This window comes from Streptopelia decaocto (genome assembly GCF_964273445.1).
Source record: "Streptopelia decaocto genome assembly, chromosome: 2".
NCBI classification, from domain to species: domain Eukaryota; kingdom Metazoa; phylum Chordata; class Aves; order Columbiformes; family Columbidae; genus Streptopelia; species Streptopelia decaocto.
The window spans coordinates 143359856-143374537 of record NC_138655.1 but is presented as its reverse complement, the minus strand read 5'-3'; the positions used below and the strand labels follow the sequence as shown (position 1 = coordinate 143374537).

At 36.5% G+C, this 14682-nt stretch overlaps 1 protein-coding gene across 1 annotated transcript in view; it reads right to left on the bottom strand.

Moving 5' to 3' along the window:
* PLXDC2 (plexin domain containing 2) overlaps nt 1-14682 on the bottom strand; it is a 272320-nt gene that overhangs the window by 72352 nt on the left and 185286 nt on the right. Inside the window, exon 5 of the mRNA XM_082044120.1 lies at nt 2094-2216. Coding sequence (XP_081900246.1) covers nt 2094-2216 — 123 coding nt within the window. The remainder of the gene's footprint in view (nt 1-2093; nt 2217-14682) is intronic.

The window sequence follows — 14682 nt, the reverse complement described above, 5'->3', positions numbered from 1 at the left end:
ACACATTCAATCAGCTTGGCTGAAAGACAGTATCACCAAAACTGTGATGAAAAATGGCTTTTTCATCTTTATATGCCTTCCTCAACGCACTTCTCTCTTTGTCACTAATGGGAGTGACGTACTTTGATTCACAGGTGGGTCAGGGCGCATCCAGCTCTATGCATACTTGATATATCCTTGCAAGATCTTTTGTCACAGATCTTCTGTGCTGTAACTTTCATTAACATATCCTGGCAGAAGATGTCACAAAACTATGAACAACCAAATTTTTGGTGCATACTGCATTTAAGTCCACCATATTATTGTACGCTCATTAATTGTGCACACAGTGCATTTTTCCTTCTGTGACCATATTCATTAACTGCTTTCTGAATATTTGATTGTATTAAACTTCATTTTAAAGGAATTTACAGGGAATTTTAAAAATTATCGGAGCAAAAATAGCCAGAACTTCTTATAGTCAGTCTTTGAGTATCTCAGATCTATGTGCATCTCAGAACCCCAAGCTAAATTTGAAGTCATCTGCCTCCAAAACAGTCTTCTTATTCCCAGGGCCTTTAGGACGACTGAAGTGTACATAAGTTCCTTGCAGTTAGCTGCATGAGTGGGACTGAGACGGGTCACCACATTTTGTGCTTACTCACTCCAGATACCACTCTAAAGCAGCACACTTACGGGGATAGACTGTAGATGAGTAAGAAACAAGGAGCTGAAGATACAATTTGCTCAGTGCCTTTTTATTTGGGGTACAGATAGCAAATTCTTTGTCCTAAAGCACGAGGTCTAAAAGATCGTCATGCCTTATACATGGAGAGGGATCCAAAATCTTAAAGAAGTATTCAATCTTGTCATTAAATCAATGTGATACAGCCTGATACACCTGGTGTGAAGACTGGAAGTCAGGAGTAGAATGAAAATTAGCCATGTCTTTCCCAGAATCCTCAGATTCTTTCAGTAAAGATTACAAATATCAGGTCGTAATGTCAAATAATTTATGAAATGAAAAAATATTTGTTTCTGCTTGAAAACTCTCCATGCAAGGAATAGTCTATTTTATTGGATTTTTAACAAATAAATGCTGTAAGTAATGACGAGATTGAAAGGAAAGATTATGCCTAAGTGCAGGGTTTATAGGATACATTTTGATTCCTGATCTAAAGAATAAAAATTAACACACCTAGTTGGAAATGTGATGTATTGTTTGGACATATTTAGAATTTGTGTTTAAATTTACTATGAATATACATAAATAGAATGGCACAAGCTTATCCAGGGAGATTTAAAACAATCATACATCTTATTATATTAAGTCACAATACTAAACCCTCTACTTTCTACATTCAGAATAAACAGTCACTGATATTGTATTTGATCACTACGGGCCCAAATGCCTTTTAATGACACAGGTTATGTTTTCAAAATATTGATTATAACTGACTTCATGAGACAAGTATCCACACATTCAAGGCCTTTGAAATATCTCACAGAGCTTCAAGTATAACCCTGTGTTGCCTTTTACCCTTTCAGTCTTTTGTACAATGGACTGTTGAGAACTCGTGGAGTAGGTGAGTGTATTGGATTCCAGTCCTGGGACTCCATGCGCACTTAGTCATTGACAGGTATATTAACCTTATATCTGCCCTGGTTCTGTGTATTTTTTCTACTGCATTCCACAAATGCTATTTTTGATCTAGCTGGTGGGTGGGTGGTACTCACTATATATATTTTGAAGTAACAGGAACTTGCACTTTTATACGAAACAGAATTTTCCTTTTAAAACTGACAAAATACATTGCTAATTTGAGTCTATGTATTTTAATATACAGAAGATATTTGTTCAATTAGCAAAAAGGATTCATGACTCTGTGCTCTAAATTAAGAACTGTTTATGGATGCCTAGCCATGTGCTTCATCCAGTCCGTGAATTAAAACAAAACAAAACAAAAACAAAACAAAACAAACAAAAAAAAAAAAGCAAAACCCAAACCCCAATATTTTATAAAAATCTTCAATTTTTCCTTCAAAAATAGTTATTGAAAATAAGAAGAGCCAAGGGGCACAGACACGTTCATTTATGAAGGACTACTACATACCATTATCAAAGTATCTGACTGTTGAATTTCTTGACACACTGGGGTCAAAATTTGCCATTAAGGGTGCAATATATTGTGTAGCTGTTAGCATTCGATGCACAACTTCTCCAGTATATATGAAACCTACAATAAAAAAACAAATATTGAGACCATTTCAGTAACTTCTGAAAAGATTTAAAGAATGGCAGATTGAACTAGGCATTGCCAGAGCATTAATGGGTCATCTGAGAGAAATTAATACCACCACCAATTTTATGGTGAATTAAGTTAGCGCTAAAATTTCAGGAAAATGTCTGTCATGCCTGCAGAAGAACAAGATCCAAGATGAACAGTGGAACAATAAGCTGAAAAAGCAAGTTTTCATACAGAAATAAAAACTCAAGGAAGAATAACTCCAGTTAAGAAAAAAATGCAGATATGTGGCATTATCAAAATGAGCCTTTACTACCATGTATATTCATAGTGCTTTTTATCTCTTCCAAAAATCTGCAATTTCTTTTGCTTTTGCAAATTCCTACCTCTTCAAAAGTTAGTCTAACCCTTTTTCATATTCTAAGGACAAAGAATAAGAGACAATTTCAGACAAGAAGAGGTGAAAACCTTCAAAAAAAGGAAAAAAAATTCAAATGAAGAGTGGAACAGACAGGATTTTTTTCACAATTTTAAGCAAAGCAGCATTTCTGCTACATTATCTGCAGTGTCAGATCTCACTAGTTTGTCCTATTCATCCCTTAATCTACAGTACTCCTCAGATCAATAGTGGGCTTCTTCCATCAGAAGTGCTCACCCAAAACCTCTTACTGGTTTAGAACTGGAGTTCTTCCTTCAAGGAAGAACAGTAATCTATGGTGAATGCAGTAATACTATAGTTTTCTTCAAACCAAAACTTTGCATATTTTTATGGCAGGAAACCCTTGGCATTTTCAACAACAAATGGTCTACAAATAAACCTGTAGTGTTTAGATTTGCCAATTCCACTTCAGTTGACTAACTTCTTTAGATGCTCCAACCTAAACCCTGACTTCAAAACTTCCATCTCCCTAGAGTGAGTCTTTTCTTAAGTTTTATTTTAGCCTTTGCCTTGCTGGTCTAAACTGACAAACTTTAAGTTCATTGAAGCTACAAGTAGATTTTAAAAGGTAAGGTTGGCATATTACTTCTCCTCGTGATTACCAGATGGTACTTTATGCTGAAGTCTTTGCTTTTTCTACTTCTATTGATTTAATGAAGTATATTTCAACAGCAAACACCCCAATAACAATATTAGAGTTGACTGAAAATTTTCTAACAGAAAAGATTTAGAAGATGTCTCATGCAAATTCAATTCTTTACTGGCAAATTATAGTATCCACTGCAACACGTCTTATGCTGGTTTGTGTTTTCTTTTAATTTTTCAGCCATATTGATAGTCTCTCTTCCTCCACAACCCCTTTTACTGTCAAGTCCAAGAGGTCCTTTCTTCTCAAATTTAGTATCATCACAATACAACACATTATGAAGGAACATATAAATCTATCACTGAAACACAATTGTGAAGTTCTAGAACTAAACACAAACCTGAACAACTGGTATTACCCTCAAGTTAGTAATACCATTTTCGAGCAAAGTTCAGTTAATACATGATATTAAAAAAGCATTAGTGTGCAACTCCACTTTCTTAATTGTAGTATCTTCATCCTAACCACTGTGAGATGAGGCAGGTTTGTTAAAGGATTGTTTGACAGGATATAGGAAATCTCTGAGAGCATGAAAAAATAACAAGTTTCTGGAGTGCTTTATGCATCCTTCTACTCCTGTTTCTTCCTGAAAAATGTTGGTAAATGCTTGCTAACTGTTCATAGAACTAGTTCTGCAAGTCATAGGATGCTATAATAAGCAAACAAAAAAGGTGGTTCTTTGGAATAATTTTCCTGCATGACTGCTACCAGTTAAGATCAAGTACCATGAAGTCAACTCCAGTGGAGGTGATAGGAGATCTAAGAAAAAGTCAGGCATGAGGAAAATACAGTAAAAGATTCAGATGGAAACATCTGGCATTGACAAAGGGGTGAGCTAGGAACCTAGTGCCTTGCTTCATTTAAAACACACCTATTTATTCAAATGATAAAGTATTTTCATATCTGGATATCTGGAAACCTCCTAACTACTAAATTAATTCTTAGGCCTGAACTACAACTGTCTTTTTTTTTTTTTTTTTTTTTTTTGTAGTGGGGGAGACTCAGTTAAATATCTAAATACCACTTTTTTACTAATTTATAGGGAGAGAGAAATACCAATTAAACAACAAAACAAAACCAGAATAAAACAAACAAACACAAATCTGCCCACACGTATTTACATATCATATATAGAACTTAACTTTCAGAATATACAAATGTGGGTGTAATTTTACTCTATTACTCATAATTTTAGGATAACCAACAGTCCTGCCGAAGTATAGTCCCTGAAATGCATTTTCATTATTTCCTATTTATTGCTGTCTGCTTCTAAAATGTCATTCCCTTGAGAAATATTCCCTCATGCTTATTTAGACATTTTAAATACATATAATTTCATAGAATATATGTGGTGCTTATTATCCCTATCATCATGTGTACGCATATTTTAACAAAATCTTGGGTACATCTATAACTTTGAAATCATTCCTCAAAAATATTTTGAAGACAATATAAACAAAACCTTTGAATCCATATTAATGTATTACAATTAGCCTTAAAACTTCAGTACTTATTCATCCCTTGCACAATGGTCCTATCTTTACACAGTTTTCCTTTCAGGCTTTCATTCCATTTACAGTATAAATGTCACCATTATAACTAATAATGAGGCAGATACAATAGGAAAACAAAGAACTTAATTGTGTGGGAACACATAACTAAATAAATCAGCTCAGGTAATTAGTATCCATAGAGCGTATTTCCAAGTGTTTGCCAGATGCAGCTTTACTTTAGACAAAAATGGAAGGCAGGAGGTAGATGATAGCTGGGAAGCAGGCAGACCTTGCATGAAGATCATTCTAATGAGAACTCCAGTCATGCGTTGGAACAACTTGAAAAGCAACACGAAGTCATTTCAAATTATCCCAGAGATTCAAAGGCTGAAGCCACTGTTGAGCATGGACATTTTATCATTGCCACTACTACTTAAAGAAAGCACCAAATGTAAAATAAACTTATTCCTGAATGGACTTCCACAGAAAATTGGCTTATACTATCTGTGACCTAATTTTCTGACAGTGGCAAATGTCCATGGTTGATTCATTTAGTCAAGGAAGAATTTTTCAGACCTGCAATTTCCTGAACCACTTAATCTCTCCTTTGTGGAAGGGGTTGGTAGAGCTCTTTCCAAAACTCTTCACAAGTACTATACCTAGAAGCACAGTATGCTCCTTAACACTGGAATGAAGACAAATAGGAAAGACTGCTCAGCACTTGGTAAGCTTTACATGTACATGTAAATCTAACTAAAACTAAGGATGAATTAATACTAAAGCCACTTGTAAATCAAATATGGTATACTCTTAGCATAAAAATGCACACTCACACATAGGGCAAAACTGTGTATATATATATATATATATATATATATATATATATATATATATATAAACAATTAAAAGCACACTTCTTCTTGATGCAGAGCCCTGACTTGATTTAAGAATGTGTTGCACATCTGAATTTACCCATTCCAAAATATAGTCCATATTGGTTGCATTTTAACTTATTAGATTTACATGTGTTTTAACATACAAGATTACAACAATCTGCATTTAAGCTTTCTGTGGTTTCTTTTCGTATTCCTACCTGTGCATAAAATCAGTACCATTTAGAAAGTTTTTCAACAATGTTTCTCAAGTGTGTAGAATAATGGAATATAGGTTCTAGGCAGGATGGGCAATGAGCCCTTTGAAGTTTCTGTTGTGTGTCTATAAAGATACGGCAGGATATGGGATATGCAAGCAACATAAAAATGAAATATCTAGGTTGATAACTGACTTCTCCCTTCTAAGACCATGCATGAGCAAGTTACATAAAACTAAGTCTGGTTTTATACATGCGACATTATGATAAACTTTTTTTGCACTTCAGCATTTAACCAAATTAAAACAAAACACACTTTAGATTATACTTTCATGTGTGCTTTATTTTGAAATATCTGAAACAACTGGCCATATCTTAAAAGTATTATACTGAATACAGGGTACAAGTGAAATAATTATACTTCTATGTGTTTGTACTGAATAGGCTCCATTTTGAGAATATATATTTTAGTTGCTCAGTACTTCTTCAAAGCTATTATGACAGTTCATCCTTTACCTATGTGGTGGGTTGACCTTTAACAGCTGCCAGACACCTACACAGCTGCTCTCTCACTCTTCCTCCTCAACAGGACAGGGAGACAAGATGAAATAGCTTGTGGGTCCAGATATAGACAGGGAGAACACTTGCCAACTACTGTCATGGCTAAACGAGAACTCACTTGGGAAAAAATAATTTAATTCATTGCCAGATAAAATAGGTTTGGATAGTGATAAACAAAGACAAATGAAAACAACACCTTGGCCACACCCCTCCCTTTTTCCCAGGCTCAATGTCACTCCTTCATTCCCAACCCTTCTACCTCCTTCTCCCCACAGAGCAGCCCAGGGGGATCAGGAATGAGGGTTGGGTTGCAGTCAGTTAATAGAACTTCATCTCAGACGTTCTTTCCTCCTCATGTTTTTCCCTGCTCCAGTGTAAGTCCTGCCCACAGGCTGCAGTCCTTCAGGATAAACCTGCTCCTGTGTGGTTCCTCCATGAGCCATGATTCCTTCAGGACATGTCCACATATCCAGAGTGGTGTCCTTCACAGGCTGCAGCGAGGATATCTGCTTCAATGTGGGCTCTTCTGTGGGCTGCAGGGAAATACCTTCTTTAGCCTTGTCTCCTCCATAGATGTTTTGGCACCTGGACAACCTCCTCCCCAATCGTCTCTCACCTTGATTTTCACAGGGTTTTTTCTCATACTTTTTCCTCACTCTTGATACTGCTGTGCAACATTTTTTACCCTTTCTTACATATGTTTTCCCAGAAGTGCCAGCAGTTTGGCAGGTGGGGTCAGCTGTGTACCGCAGGGGGTCCATTGGAGCCAGCTGGATCCATCTCTATCTGACACAGGACAGCCCCTCACCTCCTTCTCGAGAGGCAGATGCCCCACTACCAAAACATTGCCATGGACCCCTAATACAAGCTAAGACTTAACCTAATATTTTACTTATTTTATATATTACATGTTTCATATTTTATTTTCTATATCAACTATTTTACCTAACATGCAGCAATAACATTATCTACCTGAATTTCTAGTCTCTTATTAAGAGGGTTTTTTTTTTTAAATTATTTTTATATTACTGATTTTCTGCTAGAAGATAAGTGGAAATTTGCAGCTGAAACAGAGTACTTAATGTACCAGTCTTATCCTCAGCGATTGAGAGCTCTTGCCCAGGTCACATCATTCCCACTATATAATACCTTTTGTCTTCTAAATATGGAAAAATGTTCTGGGAAAAAGAAAATGATCTAGGGAAAAAAAAATCTCATTGTATCTTCTGAAAAATAAAAAACAATAATGGTGCTAAATAACAGCAATGAAATAAGTTGATGTGGAATTACTCCTTCGAATAGCCATGACATTGGTTTCATTAAAAGGGTGTAAGATTTTGCTTATTCCCCAAAACAATCTTTACTGGAAATAAAGACCTAAACCAATACTTCTTTCAACCAAAGAACCATACCAACCAACACATTTGACAAGAATAGGAACGCTCAAAACCACTTTGTATACCTGCCAATAAGCAGTTTGACACAGGCCTGTAATAATCTTTCCTTTCATAGTTCTGAAGAATTTGAGAGCTTGACTGAATGGCAGGTAAGTTCCACCGAAGCTCCATAAACCAACTCTACTTACCAGGTGGTTTTGCTATCATAGTAAGAGTTGGCTCATGTACCTTTTGTACAGCAGCATTTGTGTTTCAGTTACAGACATCAATACAGATTTATGATCTACAAAGCCTGATGTGTTTTAAAGGTAACTAACTGCTCCCATTCCACATGGGTTGACATCATCCAAAGTGTGTCAAGGAGTCCCCAACAAAGGCTTTTTCAGTCATACAACATGCCTGAAGATGTTGAATCATAGGGAAGTAAAAGAAGCATGATGTACGTTGTTCTTGGGACACCTTGCTTAATTTGAGATCAGAGAACCGAAAAGATGACACTTGGAATTTAAAACCAAATACAGAATTGTGAAAACTCCAAAAAATGGAGTGGTAGAGGAACCTGGAGGTCAAAACAATGAACAAATCTAACCATCTCATACAAAATATTAAATGTAGAAAGAAATAAGACTGCTCTGGAAAAAAAAAGTAATTTCCCTATCAGGCAGCTGATGTTAAGTAAAACCATATGTTAAAACTCTTAGTAATAAAACAAGCTGTGGTTGCTTAGCTGAAAAGGTAACTGCCTGCCAGCAGCAGCTGAACAATGAAAGGTTTTGCATGAGAGAGACTGTCACTGGGCAAAGGCAGAGCTGCCGCTCAAGTGCACGGTTCAGTGTGGGTTTACTCAAGCACCCTTGCAGCATACAAACTAGACGGGAAATAGCAAAGCAGCTTCCAAAAAACGGAACCAGGGAAAAGCGGTTTCCCTAAGAGCGTAGGTCCCAACCCAGATGACCCAAGGGAAAGCCTTGATTTCAATTTCAATATTAACATATGCAATGAGCTTTGTAGAAATGTAACAACGCACTCTCACACACCCCCTGAAATGTTTTACAAAGGAATAATTTACTTCCTTTCTCCCTGTTCATTTTCTTACTTAAGCAGGGTGGGAGTACATGACTTCGGCTGCTCATTTTCCTCCAAAAAACTCTGAAAACTGTTTGTGCAGCCAAGAGAGAAAGCTGCAGAGGAATTGGCAGGCACTTCCCGGCTCTCTGGCTGCTTCTCTTTTGGTCTCAGTAAAATCAAAGCCTTCTGAGAGGATCTGCCCTGGGGCGTATGGTGGTATCTAATATGACCCCAAAACTACCTCAATGGGTAGCAGTGCTTCTACTCCATCTTTACTATCTTAGACCCAGCACACTATGCATTTTTTTTGGAAACCATACTTACAGTACTCTGCAGATAAAGATTTACCACAATTTTCAAAACTTTACCCCCAACCCAGCAATTATATTATTGAAAGAATGGATATGTTATCTACCTCATCTACTTCCCCATTCCTGATGAAGAAGATGCTAGGAGAGAAATGGTAAGAGGCTTACCTTGGGCTTGTTTAAAAAACCCACTGTAACCAGCTGTGGGGCCAAAGAAGTGTTTAATGCCTGGCTTCTTTCAAGCAGAGCTCGGCATCACCGACCATGACAAAGATAAGCTGCTCACAACTTAATGGGGGCTAAAACCCCTCAAATCCTAAAATGGATTCATATAACATCTTGATGTCTGCAGGTGCCAGAGATACCATCTTGCCAAAGAAAAATATTTGGGAAGTGGAACAAAAATTTTTGCTCCAGGTTCCCCAATTCGCTGACTATAATCATTGGTAATGCAAAAAGGTGCATTCACTTCTCTTGTTAAATTGCCAGGACAGTAGGAAAAATAGAACAGAGATAGGGACTGAGAAGTAGGACATGAGTGTTTATATCAACATCCTGTAAGACTGGTGTTCTAAAAGTAATTTCAAAAATTAAAATAATTATCAGATTTAGCACATTTGAGACAATTATTATTGTGTTTAATTGTCTCCAGCAACATCTCAGCATATTTTCATGAGACTAGCTTTAAAGAACATTTCAGCAATTCCTGGATATTCCCATTTGTAAATAGAAAGCTTCAAATAAATTAGATAGGGAAATCAGTGTATAGGGTTGTGGTTTTTGTTTTGTTTTGTTTTTTTTTTTTTTTCTGTTTGTAGCTAGAAAGCCCAGATTTAGGTGGTGAAATAAGCTAGTGAAACGTGTCTGCACTCTCTGTAAAGATTACTGGAGCATAGCAACAGCTTTGTGAAAGGCAGGAAGGAAACCACAGCCTCTGCCCTCAGGGCCACCCCATGCTGTGTGCGCTCTTCCCTTGCTCAAATCACTCCAATACCTTAGTCCAGACGTATTAGTGAGTCCAGCTCAGTGGGCCCAGCCCACAGACATCCCACCTAAGATCTCTTCTATTTGCCAGCCACGTGCTAATATGTACCTACAAAAAGAAACACCCAAACCAAAAATCAAACCATTAAAATCTTTCACTCTGTGAGCAGATATTCCTTAATGAACTTTTTCTGTAGTAAGATAGTGGCGAACACAGCTGTTATTTGGGAAAGCTGTGGCCTCTCCTGCCTTCAGCACAATCAAGCTTTCCCCAGTAGGAAAGCCAGAATGTTGTTACTTAGGCATATATAACCATCAGCTGGGATCAATATAAGAGAACACAAGCATAACTCAAGAAGATATGCATTTGTATTTTCAGACTGCCAGAGAATTCCAAATTGTTATACCACTAGAAAACTCCACCTTTTAAGCAACTGGTTCTCGTGCAGTCATTCACTTCTAAAAGATTTTTGTAAACAAAGCTTTACTAAAAATTAGCACCTAATAAAATCCTGACATTCTTTTACTGAATAGCCACCCAAGAAAACTCATTTCAATTGCAGCACACAAAACAACTCATTTGCAAAGACCTCTTCTCTGTTTAAACAAGAGAATAAATTATGTTTTGTGCCACATGTAAATGAGACCAGAGAAACCAGACTCCTCCTATAAAAGACTCTTCCACACACACTGACACCTATTCTTGCTCATCTCTTTCTTTTTAATAAATATAATTGTTCTAACTGGTAGGGAAAGATTTGTCCCTTTTGTTGCAGCTACTCTTCTCCAGTGTCATAAAACATTACTACTTCAGATGCACCTTCTCATTAGGTTAGAAGACAGTTATTTAGATTGACACTGTATAAACATGTTCTTGAAATAGTTCTTACATAATCTTATTTTCACTCTTTCATTTAATTTGCCTTAGTACGATTATAACCAACATCATATAAATTAACTGAGAATAAGCAGACCAGCTCCCTAACCAGTAAAAAGGTATTTGAGCTTTATCAACTGGTAGGATTCTCTCTGTAAAGTTGCCACATTTTTTGCCATTTCAAAATATATTTTCAAAATATTTTCATCAGTTTATGATCATATCTGATACCTCAATTGGAAAAGGTCAGAGCTGCAAGTTTTGTCTCTGGTTGAAAGACCAGCAGGATGCTATTTTGTTTGTAATATTTTAATTGGAGCCGCTGAAAACAGCTTCAAAATTTTGACTTGCATTTTATTTTCAGGATGCTTCTTGTTCTCCATCTCACTGTTTCTGATATATCTCTTATTTTCATTTTTTTTTTTTTTTTAATTTTCTATTCCTCTTCAGCACTAACACTAAAAACCTTATGAAGCTCTTCCCATTTCTGGAATTAAACTACAAATGGACCCAAAATACACTTTTACATTTGATGGAAAAAATGGCAAGATATTTCATGGGGGAAATAAAACATATCAGGAACAGTGTTGCTCACATGTTTATTTGGTGAGACTGACAAATGTTGTATAGGTGTATAAAGCATTGACCACAAAACTCTGCACTGTGTATTTTTCAACTATGTTAAAATGTGTTTTCCCTCTGCTTTTCCTGATATTTGTCCACCAACTCTCTCATGATGAATCAAATTCAAGAATATGTTATGCTGTTAAGCCTGTAAAATATATTGAAATGCTCAATTCTAGAAACAGATAATGTAATTTATCTTCAAACACTGTCCTATATAGCCATATTAATATTTCTTTGGTACTTGACTGAAGTAAGCTTCAAGTAATGTCATTTATCCCCAGATGGCTAATTTATTGTTATGTCTGTGGAAGAATGTTATCATCACTGTAATTGCATGAAGATTACAGTGTAATTAAACAAAAGGATAACAGCAACTCCAGATCCCTCAGACAATCCATGAAAGTTAAATACCTTAATGGGCTTTCAAGATCAGTGTAAAAATGAACCAATCTCTCAGGTTATTTTATAATTTTTTCAGCCTTCTGGGGAAAATTAAGTAGAGACAGATTATACATATTATATTTTTCGGCTTCGATTTTGCTTGACTGGATTGAATGCAACAACCCATTTCTTCTTCCAGCCTGAAAAGTGGGCTATCTGAAAGCTAAGCCCCAGAAGGCATAAGTATCACACACTTTCTTAATTGCAGAATCTTACACTGACTTCTTGTATGTTTGTGCATGAGAGAAAAAAAAGAAAAGCCAGCCATACTCTTGGCCGTACTTCTGTGTTATCTTATGTAGATATTCAAAGGACAGAGGATTAGTTTTTCACCATTATTTTTCCTGCTGTTTTGTTAATACTAAAAACATTATCTGGAAAAATTGAGAACATGTAATGTATGTCATTGAGTGAATGCCAATAAGTTTCCCATCTTGCTCTAGTTTCCTTACTACTCATGGCTGTTGTGAAAAGTATATGATCTAGTGGAACGCAATCCATTCTGATGAAAATCCTATTCCATTCAGAAAAGGGATTTAGGGTATTATGTATCATGAAATGCTTCCAGTAGAGTTTTTTTTTTTTCTGACATGTCACAAGACATCCTCTGTCAGGAGGTTTTTAGATATCACTAGAAAGTGTACAGAAGCAAGACAAGCACTTTTAAGTAAGGACACTGTGATGGACTGCAAACAACTTGCAAATTTAATTGTAACTTTTAATGACTCTAAATTGTGAATGCTCTCAAGCTCAGGAGAAACAAACCCATAGGTTTAGAGTCTAATGACATGCATCAGTTCCTGTCTGATCAGGCACACACTTCCCTGGAGAAAATTCTTGGACAGAGGAACAAAATACACTATCTACACAGTGAGATTCCGCCATGCGATAGCTCCCAAGTGCCTCTCAGCTCCAGCCAAACAAAGACCAGTACGGTGCCTAGACAGGCTGGAACCAGAGAAAAGAGGTTGGCCGGAGGATTATCTTGCTTGGGCTGAATATCTTAGCAGCTGTGTCGGTGCAGTAACCTTGGCGCTGCTAAATCCTAGGATAAGGCTTGAATAGAGCTGTTGGGGGGAAAACTTATTTTGCAATCCATTTCTGATATAAGGGTCTCTTCCACGGGTTGGGTAAAATATCCTCATGCCTGAACAGCTCTTGTCATCAACAAAAAAGTTGGGATGGAACTGAGGAAAACGGTCTTTTAATGTTGGAAAACTTTAAATAAAAAATGGTTCCTCTTTGAATCAAAATGTTGTAATATCAATATAGATTTTTTGTTTGTTATTTTTGTCCTGTATCCAACAAATAAACCCTATGATAATATTTTCTGCTTGCCCTGTTTATTCTCCTCTTCATTCTAGCTTTTAAAGCTAGTTCTTAACTGGATAAATTTTGTAAAATATTAATCATGTGAATCACATGAAACATGTGAATTTCATGAAAAATGAAAGACTTCCAGGTGATGAGGAAATCATTATTATCCAGAGTTTAAAAAAATTAAGTATATAAAAGAATAATAAAGTTCAGAAAAATGATGAATGCTGTCAAACTGAGTTTGTCATTCATTTTTACAGAAGTTTGCAACAAGAAGAAAACAATGTTGCAGAACATTATTCCTTAAAGTTTAAAAAGTCTGCTTAAAATTTCTGCATAACAGAAAGAAACTTTGCTGAATGTCTCTTTCCTGCTGTAGTAAATCAGTATTATTTGAAATATAATTTTAGGATTATTAGGTATTATATTAATTCCATGCCTATTATATAATACTATTATATTACTTCTATTAATCTTTCCTAAACTACTAAAGCTAATCCTATGTATATAACATTCACATACTTCTATCCACGTAAAACAACATCCTACAGCATGTCAGGGAATACCGCAGAGGCTGGCATGCATCACTAGAGAAATTTCAGAGAAGCCATTAAACTATGTTTCAGATATATAATTATAAACTAACTAAGAAATAGCATGTAATGAACATGTTTTTCATGGTAGCAGGAATTTTTCAGAAGGGCATTTAGCTCTGTGTCCTTCTATTGCCAACATCCTGCCATAGTTACGTGCTCTCCAGTTCCTTGTTTGCCCACCACGTTTGTTTGTGTTGGCCACAGAGTTCAGAGGGGAGGCAGTACGGGTTTGCCTCCAGCAGGACTAGTCAGCTCGAAACAACACAAGAGAAGCTGGTAGATGTTCACGTGAAACTAGGACTTCAGGGGAGCAAGGTCATGTGTGTCTGTTCAGAAAGAGGTTCTTGTTCACATGTGTTTCTCAGTTAAAGGTTGGGCATACATAAGCATATTACCCTGGTCTCTAGTTCAACTCTGCACCCTGCCAAGAGGACTCCTCTAATGAAGCCATTGTAACAGAAAAGTAGACGGTTTCTGCCCCTTTCTGTGACTTCACCCTAATGACCGGAACTGGAAACTCCACTCCTCAGGCCTCACAGGACAATTTATTTCCCTGGTTTGTGAACTACTGGAGGGTAATGTTTTGGATGATGAACCTCTACTCTGGGTCAAA